At 43.0% G+C, this 25,160-nt stretch overlaps 1 protein-coding gene across 1 annotated transcript in view; it reads right to left on the reverse strand.

Moving 5' to 3' along the window:
• Positions 1-25,160, reverse strand: part of LOC129853478 (hexokinase-2-like) — a 58,887-nt gene that overhangs the window by 3,980 nt on the left and 29,747 nt on the right. Inside the window, exons 4-17 of the mRNA XM_055919571.1 lie at positions 24,727-24,846; positions 24,514-24,609; positions 22,419-22,518; positions 20,070-20,253; positions 11,483-11,644; positions 10,942-11,175; positions 8,569-8,873; positions 6,263-6,411; positions 6,055-6,174; positions 5,180-5,275; positions 4,834-4,933; positions 4,507-4,690; positions 619-774; positions 46-282 (exon numbers count right to left, since the gene is read on the reverse strand). Coding sequence (XP_055775546.1) covers positions 46-282; positions 619-774; positions 4,507-4,690; positions 4,834-4,933; positions 5,180-5,275; positions 6,055-6,174; positions 6,263-6,411; positions 8,569-8,873; positions 10,942-11,175; positions 11,483-11,644; positions 20,070-20,253; positions 22,419-22,518; positions 24,514-24,609; positions 24,727-24,846 — 2,243 coding nt within the window. The remainder of the gene's footprint in view (positions 1-45; positions 283-618; positions 775-4,506; positions 4,691-4,833; positions 4,934-5,179; positions 5,276-6,054; positions 6,175-6,262; positions 6,412-8,568; positions 8,874-10,941; positions 11,176-11,482; positions 11,645-20,069; positions 20,254-22,418; positions 22,519-24,513; positions 24,610-24,726; positions 24,847-25,160) is intronic.

A 25,160-nucleotide genomic window follows, 5' to 3' on the forward strand; every position in this document is an offset into this window, starting at 1 on the left:
AACCGGACTCTCTTTTTGTGATAATACTATCTAATAACCACTCACTGTGGATGTAGTTTGTAGAGCGTTCCATCGACACCCACTGTGATTTTGAGCTCGGAGAGGTTGCGGTTCTGCCGGATCTTATCGACCACAGCGGCCAGGCCGGCACCACAGAGTTGGGCAGCGCGGCGAGCCACCACGCTGCACACCTCCTTCACCAGGATACTGTCGTCACACGTAGAACTGGTCAGACCCAGGTGCTGCAGGATGGAGCGCACCTGCCTCAGGGCCAGACGGTCACTGACAGGGGGGGGGGGGGGGGGGGGGGGGGAGAGAGACAGGCAGGCACTGACTGTTACAGACAACAGTCAAATCATTTTTGTGATCATGAAGTGCACACAACATTGTTCTCCATCCTATGCTAGACATTTTGGTGTCTAGGAGGGACATAATATTGAAATCCAATAGCTTTGATACCCTGAAAAAGGGACGCAGACGTCGCTCCCACCATGGCTGTTAACCTTTTTAGTGACACTTCTCCAAATCTTCCTTTTGCTCATCAGACATCAACACTAGATAGTGACTGAAGGCATAATTGCCACAAACATTCCCAGACAAGCAAACTGACAGACTCACCTCTCAATCTGGGAGAGGAACTTGGTTTCAAAGATGCCTCTGGTCTTGAGCCTCTCAGAGAGTTTGCCTCGGAACAAAAGTCCCTTTGCAGTGAACTCCAGCAGTACGTTCCTCACTATCTCCCCAAGGTACATCCCACTGATCATCTTCTCATACCTGAGAGAGAGAGAGAGAGAGACTTGAATCCTGAGGCTCACCACACTTCAGGTTTTATTGATGAAAGCGTTATTGCACTGGTGCGTGTAGTAGTCCAAGCTAGGTTTACAAAAAAATGACAGCAATTTTCTGCTAATTTGGTAATTAACAGACAATATATGTTGGTAATTTATACTTTAATAACTATTTTGTTATATATACACACACATAACCAGTCAAAAGTTTGGACACACCTACTCATTCCAGCGTTTTCTTTATTTTTGACTATTTTCTACATTGTATGAAGACATCAAAATGATGAAATAACATGTGGAATCATGTAGTAACCCAAAAAAGTGTGAAATCAAAAGATATACAAAGCTGTCATCAAGGCTACTTTGAAGAATCTAAAAAAAAATGCTTGTGCTTCTAAACTCAGCAAAAAGAGAAACGTTCTCACTGTCAACTGCGTTTATTTTCAGACAAAACCTGAGACTCCTCAGTGAAGAGCACTTTTTGCCAGTCCTGTCTGGTCCAGCGACGGAGGGTTTGTGCCCATAGGCAACATTATTGCCGGTGATGTCTGGTGAGGACCTGCCTTACAACAGGCCTACAAGCCCTCAGTCCAGCCTCTCTCAGTCTATTGCAGACAGTCTGAGCACCGATGGAGGGATTGTACGTTCCTGGTGTATCTCGGGCAGTTGTTGCCATCCAGTACCTGTCCCGCAGGTGTGATGTTTGGATGTACCGATCCTGTGCAGGTGTTGTTACACGTAGTCTGCCACTGCGAGGACGATCAGCTGTCCGTCCTGTCTCCCTGTAGCGCGGTCTTAGGTGTCTCACAGTACGGACATTGCAATTTATTGCCCTGGCCACATCTGCAGTCCTCATCTGCAGTGCCTCCTTGCAGCATGCCGAAGGCACATTCACACAGATGAGCAGGGCATGTTTCTTTTGGTGTTTTTCCAGAGTCAGTAGAAAGGCCTCTTTAGTGTCCTAAGTTCTCATAACTGTGACCTTAGTTGCCTACCGTCTGTAAGCTATTAGTGTCTTAACGACCGTTCCACAGGTGCATGTTCATTAATTGTTTATGGTTCATTGAACAGGAAACGATGTTTAAACTCTTTACAATGAAGATCTGTGAAGTTATTTGGATTTTTACAAATTATCTTTGAAAGAATCTCCTCTGTGGAGATGGGAGAACCTTCCAGAAGGACAACCATCTCTGCAGCACTCCACCAATCAGGCCTTTATGGTAGAGTGGCCAGACGGAAGCAACTCCTCAGTGAAAGGCACATGACAGACCGCTTGGAGTTTGCCAAAAGGCACCTATAAAAGGACTTCGACCATGAGAAACAAGATTCTCTGATCTGATGAAAACATGATTGAACTCTTTGGCCTGAATGCCAAGCGTTATGTCTGGAGGAAACCTGGCACCATCCCTACGGTGAAGCATGGTGGTGGCAGCGCCATGCTATGGGGATGTTTTTCAGCAGCAGGGATTGCGAGACTAGTCAGGATCGAGGGAAAGCTGAATGGTGCAAAGTACAGAGAGATCCTTGATGAAAACCTGCTCCAGAGTGCTCAGACTGGGGTGAAGGTTCACCTTCCAACAGGACAAGGACCGTAAGCAAACAGCCAAGACAATTCAGGAATGGCTTCGGGACAAGTCTCTGAATGTCCTTGAGCCAGAGCCCAGATTTGAACCCGATCAAACATCTCTGGAGAGACCTGAAAATAGCTGTGCAGCGACACTCCCCATCCAACCTGACAGAGCTTGAGAAGATCTGCAGAGAATGGGAGACACTCCACAAATACAGATGTGCCAAGCTTTTGGCTTCATACCCAAGAAGACTTAAGGCTGTAATCGCTGCCGAAGGTGCTTCAACAAAGTACTTAGTAAAGGGTCTGAATACTTATGTAAATGTTATATTTCCATTTTTTATTTTTAATAGATTTGCAAAAATCTGAATACTTTTCGGATGCACTGCACATACACTGAACAAAAATGTATAACGCAACAATTTCAAAGATTTTACTGAGTTACAGTTCATATAAGGAAATCAGTCAAATTAAATAAATTCAGTAGGGCCTAATCTATGGATTTCACATGACTGGGAATACAGATACCTTTAAAAAAGGTAGTGGCGTGGATCAGAAAACCAGTCTGTATCTGGTGTTATCTCCATTGCCTCATGCAGCACGACACATATCCTTCACATAGTTCATCAAGCTGTTGATTGTGGTCTGTGGAATGTTGTCTCACTCTTCAATAGCTGTGTAAAGTTGCTGGATATTGGCAGGAACTCGAACACGCTGTACTACACTTTGATCCAGAGCATCTCAAACAAGGTCAATGAGTGACATGTTTGGTGAGTATGCAGGCAATCGAACAGACAATTTCAGCTTCCAGGAATTGTGTACAGATCCATGAATTATCATGCTGAAACATGAGGTGATGGCGACGGATGAATGGCACAACAATGGGCTTCAGGATCTTGTCACAGTCTCTGTGCATTCAAATTGCCAAAGATAAAATGCAATGCTGTCCGTAGCTTATGCCTGCCCCCTTGCCACTATGGGGCACTCTGTTCACAACGTTGATATCAGCAAACCGCTCGCCCACACGACGCCATACAAGTGTTCTGAGGCCAGTTGGACGTACTGCCAAATTCACTAAAACGACTTTGAAGTCTGCTTATGGTAGAGACATTAACATAAAATTCTCTGGCAAGAGCTCTGGTGGCCATTTCTGCAGTCAGCATGCCAATTGCACGCTCCTTAAAACTGTTGTGTCGTGAAAAAAAACTGCACATTTTAGAGAGTCCTTGTACTGTTCCCGATACAAGGTACACCTGAGTAATGATCATGCTGTTTAATCAGCTTCTTGATATGACACCTGTCAGGTAGGTGGATGGATTATCTTGGCAAAGGAGAAATGCTCACTAAAAGAGATGTAAACAAATTTGTGCACAAAATTTGAGAGAAATAAGCTTTGTGTGCGTTTGGAATATTTCTGGGATCTTTCATTTCAACTCATGAAACACTTTACATGTTGCAGTAATATTTATTTTGTGTATTATTCATTTATTATCATCTCCGTCTAGTCGATAGCCCATATGTTCGAGAAAATAGTATAATGAATGAAAAAAAATATTCTAAAAACAATGTCCTTATTTTCTATTAACACCGCAACTCTTCCAACTATTTACTTTTTTTCACAATTGCCACCAGTTCAACTCCAAAACATTAACAAATACATTGACATGGCAAAATAAGTAAATAAATGGATATTTCATGCTAAAATCGTCATATTAACACCAATGGTATTGACTAAGTTGGTTTATATTTAGAATATTTTTTTTTACAGCTTTGTCATTCTTTAAAATTTAAAAATAATCTAATTTAATATATTTCACATTGATGAAGCCACACAGAGGGCCAGAGATAATTACAGACACCTGTGATAATCTGAAGTACCCAAAATGGCCACTAGATGTTTTGTGATAGATTACACAAATTCTGGTAGTTTACTGGTAAATTTGGAAAGTTTCCTTTAATATACCTTCCCTTTGCAATCCTAATCCCAGCCTCCAAAGACACATACATCAACTTTAACAAACAGTCCAATAAATCAACAGGAAGGAGATTTAATTTGTTCAATTCAGCCTCCGTAAATCAGCACCCCGACTAAAGGTCTCTTTCTTTCAACACCGCTATAAACACCATTATAAACAAACAGTAATAGGCTACCTCTGTTTGCCTGGGTTGGTGGCACAGTCGTCCACGGCTCTGTCGAATTCTGTGCTGAAGTCGTCCAGCTCCCCGTGGTCCCCAAAGGCCCCCCACTCCATGTTAACACACATCCTCCCCTCGTCCCCCTCCACCAGCTCCACATTCTGCATTTCCTCCATGTAGCAGGCATTAGTGCCAGTACCTGGAGAGAGGGGAAATGTGTGTGTGTGTATGTGTGAGAGAACAAGAGAGTGACAGACACTCAAAGAAAAAGGCAGTTATTGATTTCTTACAGACTGTGCTTATGATTCAGAAAGAACATACAGTAGGCTATTGGAGACTCACCTACGATGAGGCCCACCTCACACAGTGGGTCTTCGTAGCCACAGGTCATCATGGTGCCCACAGTGTCATTCACCACAGCAACCACGTCCAGATCAAACTCCTACAAAAACATCAACACAAGGACTTACGGATCACTAACATGGAACCCTTTTTCATAACCAAAGGATTTCAGATGGGTATACTATAATATCAAATTCCAAAAAGTTACGGTTGGTGTACTTTCATGGTATCATATTCAATTTTAAATGGATTTGAGATCCTACAGGTACTGTAATGTGTAACAGCATTTTGATTCTGGGCAGTGTAGGATTGTGACTAAGCCCAGTGGGTGGGTGTGACCTCTAACCTCTCTGCGCTGGATAGCATCCTTCAGTAGACACACAACATCCTCTCCCTCGCAGCCGGTAGCTTTGAAACCCTTGGTCCACTTTAGCAAGATACCCTGAGGAGGAGGAGGAATGGACATCACATTAGGAGGGTGGGGGATGGGCATCTTTACCTGGCCCTGAGCAGAGTGCTGGTTAGTCTATACTATGTCAGGACGCGTCATAATTCCTATAATAACTACAACCTAAAACCAACTGGGAATATTGAAGAACTGGGAATATTGGACCACCAGCTTTCATGTGTTCTGGGCAAGGAACTTAAAAAAAAAAAAAAAAAATATATATATATATATATATATTTTTTTTTAAACATGGCACATATTGCAATTTGACTTTCTTCTCCAACACTGTGTTTTCTGCATTATTTAAACCAAATTGAGCATGTTTCCTTATTTATTTGAGACTAAATATATTTTATTAATGTACTATATTAAGTTAAAATAAAAGTGTTAATTCAGTATTGTTGTAATTGTCAGTATTACAAATAAATATAAAAAAAAATATATATATATATATATAAAAAAAGGCTGATTAGTCGGCATCAGCTTTTTTTGGTCTTCCAATAAATCGGTATCGGAGTTGAAAAATCATAATCGGTTGACCTCTACTACAGACGCCTATAGAATGTGTGAATAGACCATGTGATGCACTTCGTCCACTCCTGTCAGCGCTTGTCCTTCCAAGCTTTGCCATTTGAATGCACAGGTGCAGACAGAGCACATTGACTGTTCTCAAGTGTTTTCAACGTTCTGTCTGTGAGAGGTTCAGCAGTGGTTCAAGCCATCCAAAAACTATGTTTAAAACGACTTTTGCGTGTGCGTGTTTGCTTTGTTACCTGGTCCAGTTTATTCTGATGGCAGGGGAAGGAGAAGGTGAAGCCGAGGGGCAAGGAAGCTCCTTTCATACCCATGTACTCCAGGAAGTCAGCGATGCAGTGCACTATGTGGTCAAACAGCTGACAGAGAACACACCGAGAGAGATGTGTCAAATGACCAATACAGTGGACTGGGACTGTGACATTGAGACAGACATTTCTGGTTTACCTCCTCTCCAGTGCCCTGCATAGCCTCCTGGGGGATGGCGTAAATCTTGTTGTGCATCTCCACGCTGCGTCTCTTCCCGCCCCGCACGCGAACCAGCAGAACTCGGAAGTTGGTCCCACCCAGGTCAAGGGCCAAGAAGTCACCGTGCTCTGATAGGTTCAATGAGTCAGACAATTGGGAAGGTAGCTAAGCAAGCGAGATAACACTCCTACATTTAACTTAACACATATATATACACTGCTCAAAAAAATAAAGGGAACACTTAAACAACACAATGTAACTCCAAGTCAATCACACTTCTGTGAAATCAAACTGTCCACTTAGGAAGCAACACTGAATGACAATAAATTTCCCATGCTGTTGTGCAAATGGCATAGACAAAAGGTGGAAGTTATAGGCAATTAGCAAGACACCCCCCAAAACAGGAGTGATTCTGCAGGTGGTGACCACAGACTACTTCTCAGTTCCTATGCTTCCTGGCTGATGTTTTGGTCACTTTTGAATGCTGGCGGTGCTCTCACTCTAGTGGTAGCATGAGACGGAGTCTACAACCCACACAAGTGGCTCAGGTAGTGCAGTTCATCCAGGATGGCACATCAATGCGAACTGTGGCAAAAAGGTTTGCTGTGTCTGTCAGCGTAGTGTCCAGAGCATGCAGGCGCTACCAGGAGAAAGGCCAGTACATCAGGAGACGTGGAGGAGGCCGTAGGAGGGCAACAACCCAGCAGCAGGACCGCTACCTCCGCCTTTGTGCAAGGAGGTGCACTGCCAGAGCCCTGCAAAATGACCTCCAGCAGGCCACAAATGTGCATGTGTCTGCTCAAACGGTCAGAAACAGACTCCATGAGGGTGGTATGAGGGCCCGACGTCCACAGGTGGGGGTTGTGCTTACAGCCCAACACCGTGCAGGACGTTTCGCATTTGCCAGAGAACACCAAGATTGGCAAATTCGCCACTGGCGCCCTGTGCTCTTCACAGATGAAAGCAGGTTCACACTGAGCACGTGACAAACGTGACAGAGTCTGGAGACGCCGTGGAGAACGTTCTGCTGCCTGCAACATCCTCCAGCATGACCGGTTTGGCGATGGGTCAGTCATGGTGTGGGGTGGCATTTCTTTGTGGGGCCGCACAGCCCTCCATGTGCTCGCCAGAGGTAGCCTGACTGCCATTAGGTACCGAGATGAGATCCTCAGACCCCTTGTGAGACCATATGCTGACACATGCACATTTGTGGCCTGCTGGAGGTCATTTTGCAGGGCTCTGGCAGTGCACCTCCTTGCACTAAGGCGGAGGTAGCGGTCCTGCTGCTGGGTTGTTGCCCTCCTACGGCCTCCTCCACGTCTCCTGATGTACTGGCCTGTCTCCTGGTAGCGCCTCCATGCTCTGGACACTACGCTGACAGACACAGCAAACTTTTTTGCCACAGTTCGCATTGATGTGCCATCCTGGATGAACTGCACTACCTGAGCCACTTGTGTGGGTTGTAGACTCCGTCTCATGCTACCACTAGAGTGAGAGCACCGCCAGCATTCAAAAGTGACCAAAACATCAGCCAGGAAGCATAGGAACTGAGAAGTGGTCTGTGGTCACCACCTGCAAAATCACTCCTGTTTTGGGGGGTGTCTTGCTAATTGCCTATAATTTCCACCTTTTGTCTATTCCATTTGCACAACAGCATGTGAAATTTATTGTCAATCAGTGTTGCGTCCTAAGTGGACAGTTTGATTTCACAGAAGTGTGATTGACTTGGAGTTACATTGTGTTGTTTAAGTGTTCCCTTTATTTTTTTGAGCAGTGTATATATTTTTTAAACATTTAGCAGCTTGAGAGTTATGGTGCCTTGTTTAAGAACGGAAGTAGGTGTTCACATCCTGGCAGACATTTTTTGTCAGCCCTGAATTTCCAACCGGTAACCCTCTGATTGCTGGCTGACCACCCACCCACACATCCCAGGTACAGGTGGACTGTTCCTAAGTGAAATTGGTGTATTGATTTGGTAAATTCTTAATTACATGCAACAGCTTACGGTTTCCTACTCCTCAGTGTCCTGCTATAGTCCTTCCAAGGACATCTGTCTATTTTCCAGGATGTTCAATCAAGGGCTTTCTGAAATTCTAAAACTTAAGAATTTTCAAGGCCCATGGTGGGTACCCTTCAATCTACTCCCAGACACACACATTCCTCCCATCTCCCTCCCCTCTGACCTTCTAATCCAATGTTTTTTGAGAATGAGCCGAGAGGACACGAGGAACTGCAATTGAGATTCTTCCGCAGATACCACCCCTTCCTATGCTGAACCTATATACCTGTGCCGTCAGGGGTGGAGCGGACGTAGGTGGGCAGCATCTTGACGGTAGCCTGGTCATGACTCTCCTTGGCCAGGCCCCTGTTAATCTCCTCTCCCATCCTCCTCTTCACCTCCAGCAGCTGCTCCCGGCTCAGACGCAGGGTGTCCAGAATACGCTGCCGCTCAGCATGTTGGGTAGCCAGCCGGTACGCCACTGCCGTCACCATGGCCGCCCCCTTCCCGCTGCCGTCCTCTGAGCGCAGAAAACGCACGTCGCAGTCCGGCACCAGCCGCCGCACCATCTTGTGGAGCCGCCGCGCAAACCTGGGCGAGGAGAGGCACAACTTTACTTTTAATAAGCTTATAAAAATTTTAAGGTTTAATTAGCTATTAGTAAACTAAATACAAATTTGTTCATGTTTCTTATTAGTGAATACATGTGTATAAACCATTCCTTACTTGGTCTTGTAAATTCAATTGGCACTTGAGATTTAAGGGTCATTTCCATTGCAATTCCTCTCATCCAGTGTAATTTATACAGAATAAAAATATAAAAACGCAACATGCAACAATTTCAAAGACTTTACTGGAGTTACAGTTCATATGAGGAAATCAGTCAGTCAATTGAAATCAATCCATTAGGTTCTAATCTATGGATTTCACATGACTGGTAATACAGTTATGCAGCTGTTGGCCACAGACAAAAAAAAAAAAAGAAAAAAAAAAGTTTTTTGTTAAGGGCCACACAATAGGCCTCAGGATTTCATCACTGTATTTCTGTGCATTCAAATTGCCATAGATAAAATGCAATTGTGTTCGCTGTCTGTAGCTTATGCCTGCCCATACCATAACCCCTCACTACCATGGGGCACTCCGTTCACAACGTTGACATCAGCAAACTGCTTGCCCACACGACGCCATACACATGGTCTGTGATTGTGAAGCCGGTTGGACATAGTGCCACATTTTCCTAAAATGATGTTGAAGGTGGCTTATGGTAGAGAAATACATTCATGAGGTCTTACTCCAAACGGGCGGCGGTTCGTGTGCAAAATATATGATTACTGTGTGAGTAGTTTCTAAATGTACCAAAGTATTCTCTCTCTCTCTCATAACAAGCTGCAATATTGTGTCAGTCTGCTAGGGACCTGTTTCTAATGAATTAAGTGTGTATGTTTATCCTGTGTTATCATTTAGTTAGCTAGTAAACAAATAATTAAACCAATTTGTGTAGTACTGAATCATAAGGATGGGGTTTTGCAGATGCAGGAGGTTACGACTGTTCAGAATGATGATATGTTTTTATGATTAAGGAGTTGACCCTTTATGGATATAATAGGTAAAGACCTTTAGAGTTTAATTTGGGAAATGATTAAAGTTAAATAAAAAAATAAAAATAAACCGCTCTCGTGGTGCCCCAATTCCGAATGAGTTAATTGTTGCATGATTAATTTAAAAATAAAATTGGTAACAATTAAACATCGTTAGTTGATTAGATAAATAACAGTCAGATTAATGAAAGTAAAGTCACAACAATAGTTTATTCTAGGAAAATTCCTATACTTCACAGTGAGTCATGGCTCTGGTGTGAAACTCAAGAGTTATAGATGGAGTGTCAAATTGAGTGAATACATTTGAATGAAATGTGATATTGTGCAATTGCATTTCATTTTTGATGTGGTGAAAGGACTGGAGTAGTAGTGTATTTGAGCCTTGCGCTGCTTAAGATCTATAGTGTCCACAAGGGATAGAGGATATGAGGGAAATGGTAGCGCTTGATTTGAAGGTCTTATTTTATATGGCGTAGAATCTTAAATTTGACCAGTTTCTCACACCAGGAAAATAATCCTGCAGAAACAGGAAATCTGAATTAGTGTGAATTATAATTAATAAACATTTTTGTTGTGATGGATACATTTTTGTAAGGGGAAATCAAGTCAAGTGGAAATTACAAAGCCTTTCTAAACGAATACACAAAGTTTGCTGCAGGAAATTTCCTGAAACAACAGGGTGATCAAAATAAAATCCAACATCTGTAGAACAGGATGAACTGAAAGCCAACCACATTCTTGACTGGCATTTGAGATGAGGGTCAGTTCCACTGTAATTACACTGTGCAATCTAGTTTAGTTCATTCTAATGCCATAGAAGAGCACTTATTCTATACTTCAGTGATGAGTAGTAACCAGGAGTGGTGTGTCACAGAGAAGATGTAGATTACCTGAGTATCAAGTACAACACTTCATCTGTTCTATCCTGAATTGGCGGGAGCCACAATGACAATGTCAATGATCCCCACTCTGTTAGAGATAACCTCAGAGTACAGCATCTCAAAGCTCACACACACACTTGGGCTAAAACACATGCGACGCACAAAGACAGCTCCACTCACTGTGGGTGGTTCTTGTAGACAGAGCCGTCCACTCCTATGGTTGTCCTCAGCCTATCCGCAGCCTTGTTGTCTCTGATCTGTCTCAAAACAGAGACTAGCGCGGCAGCACACAGGTGGGCGGCCCGCGTCGACACCACCTGACACACCCTCTGAGTGGCCACACAGTCCTCCACAGAGGGGTCCAGGCCCAGCCCCCTCAGCACCTTCTCCGCACTCACCAGACCCTCCTGGTCTCTGTCAGAAAGAGAGCACCACCTCAGTTACATACTGGCTTAAAAAAGTATAACATTAGGTTTGGTACTTGCTCTTCATTATCATCATCATCAGCAGCATCATCACACTCATTATCATCATATTCATCATCAGCACCATCATATTCATGATCATCATCATTAGCAGCAGCATCATATTCATGATCATCAACCAGGTTATATCAAGATACAAGACTGAGTCAAAGAAAGAGCCATGTCATCTATTCTTTTATACTTTGATTAAATAGGCCCACAGTCAAACACATATATTGTACACTCATACTACTGACTTGTCGTTTTCGATGGCGGAGACGAAGCTGGTCTGGAAGTGTCCTGTGGTGAGGAGGTCAGGAGTGGTGTGACCCTTGAACACCAGGTCTTCCTTGGCCATCTTTACCAGGATCAGACGCACCAGCTCCCCCATGTACATCCCACTGATCATCTTCTCAAACCTACACACGCACACACAGGCACGCAAATCCTGTCATGATTACTTGGTTGGTACAGGCGAGCACATCAGCGGTGGAGCTCGAATGATTGCTCTCGGGTCTCATGGAAATAGTTTGTGTTTAGCTGTACTAGTTGGTTGTTCAATCTTGTTTCTACCGATGTAATTCATATGGAAAACAGCCCAAGCTGCTGCTATAGCTTGCTAGATAGCTAGTCTGTCTGGCCAGAACAGTTGTTTGGTGGTATATTTGGCCTGACTTGCGTAGTGTCAACTTCAGCTGTCACTTTCACTAGCTAGCCATGCAGACAACCAGCTAACTAGCTGCCAAAATAGAGATCAGAGTAATGTTGTGTTTATCTGTTAGGCTTAGGTTATGGTTTGTCATGTTTGCTAGGTACAGATATTCACTGTTATCCTAAAATTTGACACCTTAGCTGTCGTGTTAGGGTAGAAGTCCGCACAGTGGAGTTCATATGATATCGATTTGCAGTGATATTTGTTTGCATAGCCGGCTAACAAGTTGCTTGTTTTGTCCTGTTTCTACCGATGCTATTCATTTGGAAACTGTCCCAGCTTTGTAACTAATTGAATCTGTAAACAGTTCTGCCACATACTTTGACTTCTTACCATCTATGAAAAGTCATCTGACCATGGGTCTTGAAGTGTGAGTACCCTATATAGCCTTTATGGTTATAATCTAACCCCGCTGGTCATCCATGACCATATTAAGTATGTATGCTTAGTGGGACCATCATTTGTTTTTCAACAGGACAATGACCCAACACACCTCCAGGCTGTGTAAGGGCTATTTGACCAAGGAGGTGATGGAGTGCTGCATCAGATGACCTGGCCTCCACAATCACCCAATCTCAACCCAATTGAGAGGGTTTGGGATGAGTTGGACCGCAGGGTGAAGGAAATGCAGCCAACAAGTGCTCAGCATATGTGGGAACTCCTTCAAGATTGTTGGAAAAGCATTCCAGGTGAAGCTGGTTGAGAGAATGCCAAGAGTTTGCAAAGCTGTCATCAAGGCAAAGGGTGGCTACTTTGAAGAATCTCAAATATATTTTGATTTGTTTAACACTTTTTTGGTTACTACATGATTCCATAATGTGTTATTTCATATTTTTGATGTCTTCACTAGGACAAACCCTTGAATGAGTAGGTGTGTCCAAACTTTTTACTGGTACTGTATGCACACCATGAACTGAGAAAATCTGGACACTAAGTAGTCTTCATGAAATAATTTTGATTGATTGACTGAAAGTGCTGTATGACATCATGATGATACGGTTTATTGTGAGATGGGAAACGTGTAACTGTACCACATAAAATATTATTGAAACCCCTAATAGTTGATTATTAGGAAGAAAGTATGTGTATAGTTGAGGAAAAAAAGAGAGAGGAAGGGAGAGCAATACAAGTGTGAGAGGGACAGAGAGATATTCCTTACCACAATAGTATCCTATTTGTTGCTGCCCCTCCCCCCCCCCCAGGTGCACTGCCAGCTCCCTGCAAAATGACCTCCAGCAGGCCACAAATGTGCATGTGTCTGCTCAAACGGTCAGAAACAGACTCCATGAGGGTGGTATGAGGGCCCGACGTCCACAGGTGGGGGTTGTGCTTACAGCCCAACACCGTGCAGGACGTTTGGCATTTGCCAGAGAACACCAAGATTGGCAAATTCGCCACTGGCGCCCTGTGCTCTTAGATGAAAGCAGGTTCACACTGAGCACATGAGCACATGTGACAGACGTGACAGAGTCTGGAGACGCCGTGGAGAACGTTCTGCTGCCTGCAACATCCTCCAGCATGACCGGTTTGGCGATGGGTCAGTCATGGTGTGGGGTGGCATTTCTTTGTGGGGCCGCACAGCCGTCCATGTGCTCGCCAGAGGTAGCCTGACTGCCATTAGGTACCGAGATGAGATCCTCAGACCCCTTGTGAGACCATATGCTGACACATGCACATTTGTGGCCTGCTGGAGGTCATTTTGCAGGGCTCTGGCAGTGCACCTCCTTGCACAAAGGCGGAGGTACCGGTCCTGCTGCTGGGTTGTTGCCCTCCTACGGCCTCCTCCACGTCTCCTGATGTACTGGCCTGTCTCCTGGTAGGGCCTGCATGCTCTGGACACTACGCTGACAGACACAGCAAACCTTTTTGCCACAGTTCGCATTGATGTGCCATCCTGGATGAACTGCACTACATGAGCCACTTGTGTGGGTTGTAGACTCCGTCTCATCCTACCACTAGAGTGAGAGCACCGCCAGCATTCAAAAGTGACCAAAACATCAGCCAGGAAGCATAGGAACTGAGAAGTGGTCTGTGGTCACCACCTGCAGAATCACTCCTGTTTTGGGGGGTGTCTTGCTAATTGCCTATAATTTCCACCTTTTGTCTATTCCATTTGCACAACAGCATGTGAAATTTATTGTCAATCGGTGTTGCTTCCTAAGTGGACAGTTTGATTTCACAGAAGTGTGATTGACTTGGAGTTACATTGTGTTGTTTAAGTGTTCCCTTTATTTTTTTGCGCAGTGTATATATTGTTCATCTGTAGTCTAGGACCCTATACATGTAAGGAGGGAGGGGTCTTATAACCCCTCCCTTTCTATTAATATAACATTAGCATAATCAATTATTCTAATACATCAAACATTTGTACAGCCCCAAATCATGACCGCTAGGTGAATCCTGACACTCCATACAGGTTAGAGTCTAAAACGGTCTGTAGATAATCTTAAAGGGTGCTACTGTAGGGACAAACGAGATGTGTACTTTCTATGTCCTAAAAGCTCAGGGATGGACACCATAAAACCAGTATCAAAACATGGGCAGAACGTACTCATGCGATCCAGAGCTGGTCCTGGATTCAAATTTTAAAAAATGGGCCGGGTTGACCAGGAATTCCATGTAGAATAAGAACACCTCCTCCCAGCTGTCCACTGCACTGAGGCTAGGAAACACTGTCACCGCTGATAAATCTACGATAATCGAGAATTTCAATAAGCATTTTTCTACAGCTGGCTACGCTTTCCACCTGGCTACCCTTACCCCGGTCAGCAGCCCTGCACCCCCCACAGCAACTTGCCCAAGCCTTCACCCAAATCCAGATAGCTGATGTTCTGAAAGAGCTGCAAAATCTGGATGCCTACAAATCAGCTGGGCTAGACAATCTGGACCCCCCAGGCTTTCGACTGTCAATCACCGCATTCTTATCGGCAGACTCAACCGCCTTGGTTTCTCAAACGACTGCAAAAAACAGAATTTTATGTAATTATGACATAACATTGAAGGTTGTGCAATGTAACAGGAATATTTAGACTGATGGATGCCACCCGTTAGATAAGATACGGAACGGTTCCGTATTTCACTGAAAGAATAAATGTTTTGTTTGAGATGATAGTTACCGGATTCGACCATATTAATGACCTAAGGCTCGTATTTCTGTGTGTTATTATGTTATAATTAAGTCTATGATTTGATAGAGCAGTCTGACTGAGCGATGGTAGGCACCAGCAGGCTCGTAAGCATTCATTCAAACAGCACTTTCGTGCATTTTGCCAGCAGCTCTTCACAATGCTTCAAGCATTGCGCTGTTTATGACTTCAAACCTACCAACTCCCGAGATTAGGCTGGTGTAACCGATGTGAAATGGCTAGCTAGTTAGCGGGGTGCGCGCTAATAGCGTTTCAAACGTCACTCGCTCTGAGACTTGGAGTAGTTGTTCCCCTTGCTCTGCATGGGTAACGCTGCTTCGAGGGTGGCTGTTGTCGATGTGTTCCTGTTTCGAGCCCAGGTAGCGGCGAGGAGAGGGATGGAAGCTATACTGTTACACTGGCAATACTAAAGTGCTTATAAGAACATCCAATAGTCAAAGGTATATGAAATACAAATGGTATAGAGAGAAATAGTCCTATAATTCCTATAATAACTACAACCTAAAACTTCTTACCTGGGAATATTGAAGACTCATGTTAAAAGGAACCACAGGCTTTCATATGTTCTCATGTTCTGAGCAAGGAACTTAAACGTTAGCTTTCTTACATGGCACATATTGCACTTTTACTTTCTTCTCCAACACTTTGTTTTTGCATTATTTAAACCAAATTGAACATGTTTCATTATTTATTTGAGGCTAAATTGATTTTATCGATGTATTATATTAAGTTAAAATAAGTGTTCATGGGCCTCCCGGGTGGCGCAGTGGTCTAGGGCACTGCATCGCAGTGCTAACTGCGCCACCAGAGTCTCTGGGTTCGCCCCCAGGCTCTGTCGCAGCCGGCCGCGACCGGGAGGTCCGTGGGGCGACGCACAATTGGGCTAGCGTCGTCCGGGTTAGGGAGGGTTTGGCCGGTAGGGATTTCCTTGTCTCATCGCGCTCCAGCGACTCCTGTGGCGGGCTGGGCGCAGTGCGCGCTAACCAAGGGGGCCAGGTGCACGGTGTTTCCTCCGACACATTGGTGCGGCTGGCTTCCGGGTTGGAGGCGCGCTGTGTTAAAGAAGCAGTGCGGCTTGGTTGGGTTGTGCCTCGGAGGACGCATGGCTTTCGACCTTCGTCTCTCCCGAGCCCGTACGATTGGATACCACGAAAATTGGGGAGAAAAGGGGATAAAAAAATATATATATAAAAAAATAAGTGTTCATTCAGTATTGTTGTAATTGTCATTATTACAAATAAATATATATATATATATATAAAAGAAGAAAAAAAAGAAAATGGCAGGTTAATCGGTATCGGCTTTTTTGGTCCTTCAATAATCGGTATCGGTGTTGAAAAATGATAATCGGTCGACCTCTAGTTCAGTGTGTCAAATCGGAGGGCATGTTGTCCGGACCTCTGGCAGTCTGTGTGTGTGCCACATGGTTAAATTCTCGGGCGGACTTTTTTCTCTGTATACATCAATGATGTCGCTCTTGCTGCTGGTGATTCTCTGATCCACCTCTACGCAGACGACACCATTCTGTATACTTCTGGCTAGAGGGCGAGCAATTATGATTTTTCAATGCCGATACCGATAATTTGAGGCCCAAAAAAAGCCGATACCGATTACCTGTCCGATTTTTATATATATTTGTAATAATGACAATTACAACAATACTGAATGAACACTTATTTTAACTTAATATAATACATGTATAATATAATATGAAACATGCTCAATTTGGTTTCAATAACGCTCAATTTGGAGAAGTAAAAGAGCAATATGTGCCATGTAAAAAAGCAACGTTTAAGTTCCTTGCTCAGAACATATGAAAGCTGGTGGTTCAATATTCCCAGTTCTTCAATATTCCCAGTTAAGAAGTTTTAAGTTGTAGTTATTATAGGAATTATGACACGTCGACTATTTCTCTCTATAACCATTTGTATTTCATATACCTTTGACTATTTGATGTTCTAATAGGCACTTTAGTATTGCCAGCTTAATCTCAGGAGTTGATAGGCGTGAAGTCATAAACAGCTCTATAAATCAAGCATTGCTAAGAGCTGCTGGCAAACGCAGTAAAGTTTGAATGAATGCTTACGAGCCTGCTGCTGCATACCACCGCTCAGTCAGACTGCTCTATGAAATATCAAATCAGACTTAATTATAATAAACACAGAAATACGAGCCTTAGGTCATTAATATTGTCAAATCCAGAAACTATTATTTCGAAAACAAAACGTTTATTCTTTCAGTGAAATACGGAACCGTTCTGTATTTTATCGAACAGGTGTCAACCAAGTCAAAATATTGCTGTTACATTGCACAACCTTCAATGATATGTCATAATTATGTAAAATTCTGGCAAATTAGTTCGCAGCGAGCCAGGTGGCCCAAACTGTTGCACATACCCTGACTCTGCATGCAATGAACGCAAGAGAAGTGACAATTTCCCTAGTTAATATTGCCTGCTAACATGAATTTCATTTAACAAAATATGCAGGTTTCGAAAATATACTTCTGTATACTGATTTTAAGAAAGGAATTGATGTTGATGGTTGGGTACATTTGTGCAACGATTGTGCTTTTTTCGCGAATGCGCTGTTGTTAAATCATCCCCCGTTTGGTGAAGTAGGTTGTGATTCGATGATAAATTAACAGGCACCGCATTGATTATATGCAACGCAGGACAAGCTAGATAAACTAGTAATATCATCAAACATGTGTAGTTAACTAGTGATGTGACGATTGATTATTTTTTTACAAGTTTAATGCTAGCTAGCAACTTACCGTGGCTCCTTGCTGCACTCGCGTAACAGGTGGTCAGCCTGCCACGCAGTTTCCTCGTGGAATGCAATTGGCCATAATCGGCGTCCAAAAATGCTGATTGTTATGAAAACTTGAAATTGGCCCTGATTCTTTTTTTAAAGGCCCTGCCGATTAATCGGTGGACCTCCACTTCTGGTCCTTCTGTGGACAGTGTTAACAAACCTCCAGATGAGCTTCAATGACATATACAACACTCCTTCCGTGGCCTCCAACTTCTCTTCAATGCATGCCAAACTAAATGCATGCTCTTCAACTAATCGCTGCCCGCACCCGCCCGCCTATCTAGAATCACTACTCTGGACGGTTCTGACTTAGAATATGTGGACATCTACAAATACCTAGGTGTCTGGTTAGACTGTAAACTCTCTTTCCAGACTCACATTAAGCATTCCCAATCCAAAATCGGCTTCTTATTTCGCAACAAAACATTCTCCACTCATGCTGCCAAACATACCCTCGTAAAACGGACTATCCTACCGATCCTTGACTTCGGCGATGTCATTTACAAAATAGCCTCCAACACTCCGTTTTGTCACAAAGCCCCATATACTACCCACCACTGCGACCTGTATGCTCTTGTTGGCTGGCCCTCGCTTCATATTAATCGCCAAACCCACTGGCTCCAGGTCATCTATAAGTCTTTGCTAGGTAAAGCCCGCCTTAGCTCACTGGTCACCATAGCAGCTCCCACCCGTAGCACACGCTCCAGCAGGTCTATTTCACTGGTCATCCCCAAAGCCAACTCCTCCATTGGCCACCTTTCCTTCCAGTTCTCTGCTGCCAATGACTGGAACGAATTGCAAAAAATATATTTTTTTAAATAAATAAAATCACTGAAGCTGGAGTCATATCTCCCTCTCTAACGTTAAGCATCAGCCGTCAGAGCAGCTTACCGATCACCTGTACACACCTGTACACAGCCCACCCTTACTACCTCATCCCCATATTGTTTTTTGTTTTTTTGCTCCTTTGCACCCCAGTATCTCTACTTGCACATTAATCTTCTGCACATCTTTCACTCCAGTGTTTAATTGCTAAATTGTAATTATTTCACCACTATGGCCTATTTATTGCCTTACCTCCCTAATCTTACTACATTTGCACACACTGTATATAGATTTTCTATTGTATTGACTGTACATTTGTTTTTCCCATGTGTAACTGATGTTTGTTTCGCACTGCTTTGCTTTATCTTGGCCAGGTCACAGTTGTAAATGAGAACTTGTTCTCAACTGGCCTACCTGGTTAAATAAAATGGGGAAAAAAAAAAAAAAAAAAAAAAAAATCAACCAGCTCAGGAGCTACTAGAATGTTGGACGGACAGGCAGGAAAATGGTGGAAGTATGTGTTGAGGGATGCTCAAAATTGCTATTATTAATGCTTACATTGTGTGGGGACCCTGCAAAGACCCCTTCGCAGAAACCGCAGGCACCTGTCCCTGAAGGCATTCAAAATGCAAATTGCACATTGGCTTTGTGATGGATACAGCGGCAGGAAGCCAAGAGCCAAGAGTGTGGCACCAGGGGGTGTGGACCGAGTTGTAACTCATAATTTGAAAGCAGGACAAAATTATGAGAGGGCGCGTGGTGTGCATCCGGAGTGGACGCAAGGCAAAGAGTGGGAGAGTGGGTTTTGAAATCATTTCTGAATAGTGTCCGCCGGTCAACTTTTTGATACATTTTTGAATATGTATACGTAAATAATATTTTTAAGTATAATATATTATAGTTTGTACATTTGGTCAAATTTACTACAATTTAAATACTCAAGTTCCTTGTTGTGTTGAATGTTAGTTTTTTTTATAGTGCGTGTCTGTACACAATGGGAGACAAAATTTGTGTTATTCCTATTGAAATGAATGTGGTATCATACTAAAGATGAGGTAACTTGTAATTGTAATTTCTTCTTTGTTTTTGAGCTATGTCTGTTTGAAATGTGAGAAAATTTGTTGAAAATCCTCAGTAATCTACAGCATTATTCTAGAATTCTACAGGGGTCCAAAGAGTTAACAAGGTCAAAATGACAGTTTCAACAACAAGCCGGACCGACATGGCAGCTGGAGGTTGCTATCTTTTCCAGGTGGCATTGGGCAAAAGACAAAGAGGACTAGCGTAATAGACAGTATAGTAGAAGTAGAGGGCGGGCGGGCCATGCATCTGCCCTCTCACTCACAGCTGTTTGCCGGGGTTGAGGGAGCCGGCGTCGATCTCCCGGTCGAAGTCTGTACGGAGGTCATCCATAGCGCCGTCGTCACCGAACGCCCCCCACTCCATGTTGACACACATCCTCCCCTCGTCCCCCTCCACCAGCTCCAGGTGACGCATCTCCTCCATGTAGCAGGCGTTAGTGCCGGTACCTAGGGGGGCAGCGACAGACAACATACTGTTGGCAACAGGAACATAAGGACTGACTAATCTGATGACAAAGAAAATTAACCTCTGGAGCTCATATGTGGATATTGACTCATCAACAATCACGCTTCAAAATCTAATTAAGGTTTAGATTTGTACAGAGGTTTCAATGCTAAGCCTTTCTTACACCAAAAGCACAATTGAACATGTCACAATAAACCCACAGTAGGTGTATTATTTACATACTGATTATACTCCCCTCCATATGTATTTGAACAGTGGACATTTTGTTTCATATGAGGCGAAAGTACAGAATGTCAGCTTTTATGTGAGGGTACTTTCATACATATACAACAATATAAATACAACATGTTAAGTGTTGGTTTCATGAGATTAAATAAAAGATCTCAGAAATGTTCCATGCACACAAAAAACATCTCTCTCAAATTGTGTGGACAAATTTGGTTACATCCTTGTCAGAGAGCATTTCTCCTTTGCCAAGATAATCCATCCACCTGACAGGTGTGGCATATCAAGAAGCTGATTAAACAGCATAATCATTAAAGCCGCACCTTGTGCTTGGGACAATGAAAGGCCACTCTAAAATGTGTAGTTTTGCCAAGCAACACAATGACACAGATGTTTTGAGGGACCGTGCAATTGGCATGCTGACTGCAGGAATTTCCATCAGAGCTGTTACCAGAGATTTTAATGTTAATGTTTCTACCAGAAGCTGTGTAAAACATTTTTGAGAATTTGGCGTTATATACAACCGGCCTCAACCACAGACCACATGTATGTCGTGGGCGAGCGGTTTGCGGATGTCATCGTTGTGTTGGTGGTGGGGTCATGGTATGGGCAGGGTTAAGCTATGGACAATGAACACAATTGCATTTTATCTATGACAATTTTAATGCACAGAGATACCGTGACGAGATCCTGAGGCCCATTGTCATGTCATTCAACCGCTGCATTTACCTCATGTTTCAGCATGATAATGCATGGCCCCATGTTGCAAGGATCTGCACACAATTCATGGAAGCTGAAAATGGCCCAGGTCATCCATGGCCTGCACACTCACTAGATGTCACCCATTGAACGTTTGGATGCTCTAGATCGACATTCCCGCCAATATCCAGCTACTTCGCACAGCCATTGAAGAGGAGTGGGACAACATTCCACAATCAAAAGCCTGATCAACTCTATGTGAAAGAGATCCTGCACTGCATGAGGCAAATGATGGTCACTCTGATCCACACCTCTACTTTTTTTTTAAGGCATCTGTAATCAACAGATGCATATCTGTAATCCCAGTCATGCGAAATCCATAGATTAGGGTTTAATGAATGCATTTTAAAAATTTGACTGATTTCCCTCTATGAACTGTAACTCAGTAAAATGTGAAATTGTTGCATGTTGTATTTATATTTCTGTTCAGTGTATGCTTTACTGTTTAGAAATGAAAGCACTTTATCTAATCCCCCATGTGAAGAAGTCACTTTAGTGTATTAATGTAGTCAAAAGTTTCATATTTGGTCCCATATTCCTAGCATGCAATGACAACATCAAGCTTGAGACAGCAAAAGCATCCAATGAGTTTGTAGTTTGTTTTGGTTGTTTCGGGTGTTTTGCCCAACAGGAAGTCAATAATAAATTGTGTCATTTTGGAGTAACTTTTATTGTAAGAATAGAAGATGTTTCTGAACACTTCTACATTCACATGGATGCTACCATGATCACATGATCAAATGAAAGGGTTTACATCCCTGTTAGTGAGCATTTCTCCTTTGCCAAGATAATCCATCCACATTATGTACTGTTGCCTCATGAAATATTTGATCTGAAACCCAAAATTCTGAAGAAAAATAAATAAATAAATGTGCTTCACTGTCCAAATACATATGGAGGAGAGTGCATGTATGGACTGTATTCACACAATGGAGGCCTCTCAGCAAATACATTTTCATAAACATCAAAACATTGTGAAAGTGAGCACCAAGAGATCCTATAATAATTCAGTGTTCTATATGTAATTCTATGGTGAGGAAATCGGGAGCCAGAACATTGGAAGTCAGTCCTATTGATTGTGCACGGAATGCATTCATGATGAAATGCAATCCGTAGAAAATCCAACTAATCCCCATATGTGTTAGGATGGAGAGGGACTCACCGACAATGAGGCCTATTTCACAGTGATGGTCGTCGTATCCACAAGTCATCATTGTGCCCACAGTGTCGTTGATTACGGCCACAATGTCAATGTCAAAGTCCTTAGGAAAGATAGAAACATGCCGTAATTCACAAGAGACTTCCTTGGCCAGCGTGCGGTGACAAACCATTACGCATGATGCAACTCCTATGAGAAACAAGTCAAGATGCAGGGTGTGATCAGGGCCCGTATTCAGAAAGCGTCTCAGAGTAGTAGTGCTGTTCTAGGATCAGGTCCCTTCTGTCCATGTCATCTTATTCATTATGATCTAAAAGGCTAAACTGATCCTAAAAAATCAGCAGTCCTACTCCGATGTTATAAGCAGCCAATATAATCTGTTTTATATTTTTTTTTGGGGGGGGGGGGGGGGTATCCTAGTCTCCCTTTCACCTCATTTAAACACTTGATTTACTTAACAAAAAGGTATCTCAAGAGTTTCGCTTCATACATTAATGAAGAAAAGTTACAAGGGCAACAGAATAGGTCCGGACCCTGTCCAGCACTGGGCGCGAACTCTCCAATACCAACAACACCGTCACAACGCAGCATTAACGTTCCATAGCCCTTGCGTAGCAGGGGAAAACAAGCCTCTGCCCTGAATTGACACTGAAATCTAAATGAAATCGGTGGCACAACATGTTGTCAAAGCAACAAAATGTGAACCTCTGGGTTGCATTTGAGAGTGAGCAGCTAGCTAGTTCAGCCCAGAGGTCTCTAACAGAGCTGGTCCTTCTGCTACATGCTGGGACAGCAGCTGTGTTTCAGCAAATATCGCTTAAGAATGCAACAACTTGTGTTAGTTTCGGAATCCATGGCTGACAGTACACAATATAATGATGACTTATTCAAATATAATTTGGTGCTTGTCTTGGAAGGACGAAAACACAGTAATTCCATTATAGATCAGGGCAGCGGTCAGGACAAGAGCAAAGCACAAGAAAACACTCCAATCCTATTATTCCCGCCAAGCATAGTGTAGACTAAGCAAGACATGTGAACGGTGCATGCCCTGCATTCAGCAAGCGACTAGTTCATCAGAGAAACAACAAATAAACAGAAATGTATACTGAATAGCTTTGCTGACAAACAGCACTCTCTGCATCTCTAGGGCCTCAAACAGCCCTCTATACACTCCAGGTGCATTCCCATAATTTTTCATGTACATTTCCATAATATTCCTTAAAATGTTACTGTAAATGTACATTTCCCCCCCACACACACACACACAATTCCCTTACAGTATTGAGTGTTTACCAAGGATACTTGAGACCAGCCCATTTAATGCCCCTTCATGTATGACTAAGCAGACTGGCTCTGAACAACAGCTTTTGTCACACATCCAGACTTTTGTATACAAGGAAAAAAAGAAGTTATGCACATCCAAATAAACATTATAAAGAATGAGTGTTGTATTGTATGCTCCCACTGTGGTTTATTGTGAGGCACACAAAACAGATTACATCAATAAAGCAAAAAAGTGGACTACAACTACTTGTTTTGAATACACCCTCAGGAGAACTACTGTAAAGCACAATGTGAAAAGTTAAACTTAATGGTCGCATACAGAAATGGGTAAAAACAATTATGGATTTTCTTTGTGAAAACAGCAAGCATGGGAACAGACAAACTCACATTCTGAGTGTAATGTGGTTCCCCTGCCTGTTGTTATTAAATATATAATTTTTTAAATCACAGAAGAACCGTGGGTTATTTGCCTATTGTGTTATAAAAATCTATATAATTTATTGGATGCATCTCTTATTGGGACCGGTTTTAGTCACCAATGAATAACATCTAAATCCCCAAGTGGGTTGAGTGCGATGGTATCTTTCTAAACTTGAATAAACACGGTTTCAGTTAGCCATAATAGTGCTGGTCTGACGCCTTCATGCTATACTTTCCGCTTAACCTTAGTGGGTGGGTCAAATGATGTGTAGCACACACCATCTGGAAAGCTCCTAGAAGAAACATGGGGCAAGTTAGTAGGCACAGAGTGCTGCTACTGCAATGGCTACTCAGTGCATAGCCATGGCCTATTAACTTTCTATTGACTCACCCCTCTCTTTTTGATGGCTTTCCTCAGAAGGCTGACCACGTCTCTCCCTTCCACCCCGTGTGACTTGAAGCCCTTGGTCCATGACACCAGAATACTCTGCATGAAGACGAACACACAGGCAATGAAAACTTCTGGAGCATTCTGAAATCAGTGACTTTTCCCCCTTTAACTTTCCAATGCGGTCTTCAAATGGTCACCCTTCTTATTCCTCACCTCATCCAGTTTGGTCTGCTGGCAGGGGAAGGAGAAGGTAAAGCCCAGAGGAAGCTTCTGATTCTTTATTCCCAGCTTTTCCAGGAAGTTAGCTAGACACTCAGCAATGTGGTCGAAGAGCTTAGGGAGAAACAGAAGGGTGTTCTGTGTTAACATACAGCAGCAAACTGGTCAATGTGCTAGAAAACCCTTCAGCTCATTGATTGGTTATTTTTCCAACCCCAATATTATTCTGTTGTGTTTATTACATTTGCTTTATTTGATGACATTTCCTTCCAAGTCAACTCATCTCTATAGAGCTGCTGTCTATACTCTGACAAAAATCACTATTTTAGTAGTTCTTCAAAAGTAAATAAAGGCCTACTTTTACCAATGCTGAATACAAACTATCAATTAACTTAGATTATGTATTTTCTGGTAGAGAACATTTCTGG

The sequence above is a fragment of the Salvelinus fontinalis genome, chromosome 4 (assembly GCF_029448725.1).
Source record: "Salvelinus fontinalis isolate EN_2023a chromosome 4, ASM2944872v1, whole genome shotgun sequence".
NCBI classification, from domain to species: Eukaryota; Metazoa; Chordata; class Actinopteri; order Salmoniformes; family Salmonidae; genus Salvelinus; species Salvelinus fontinalis.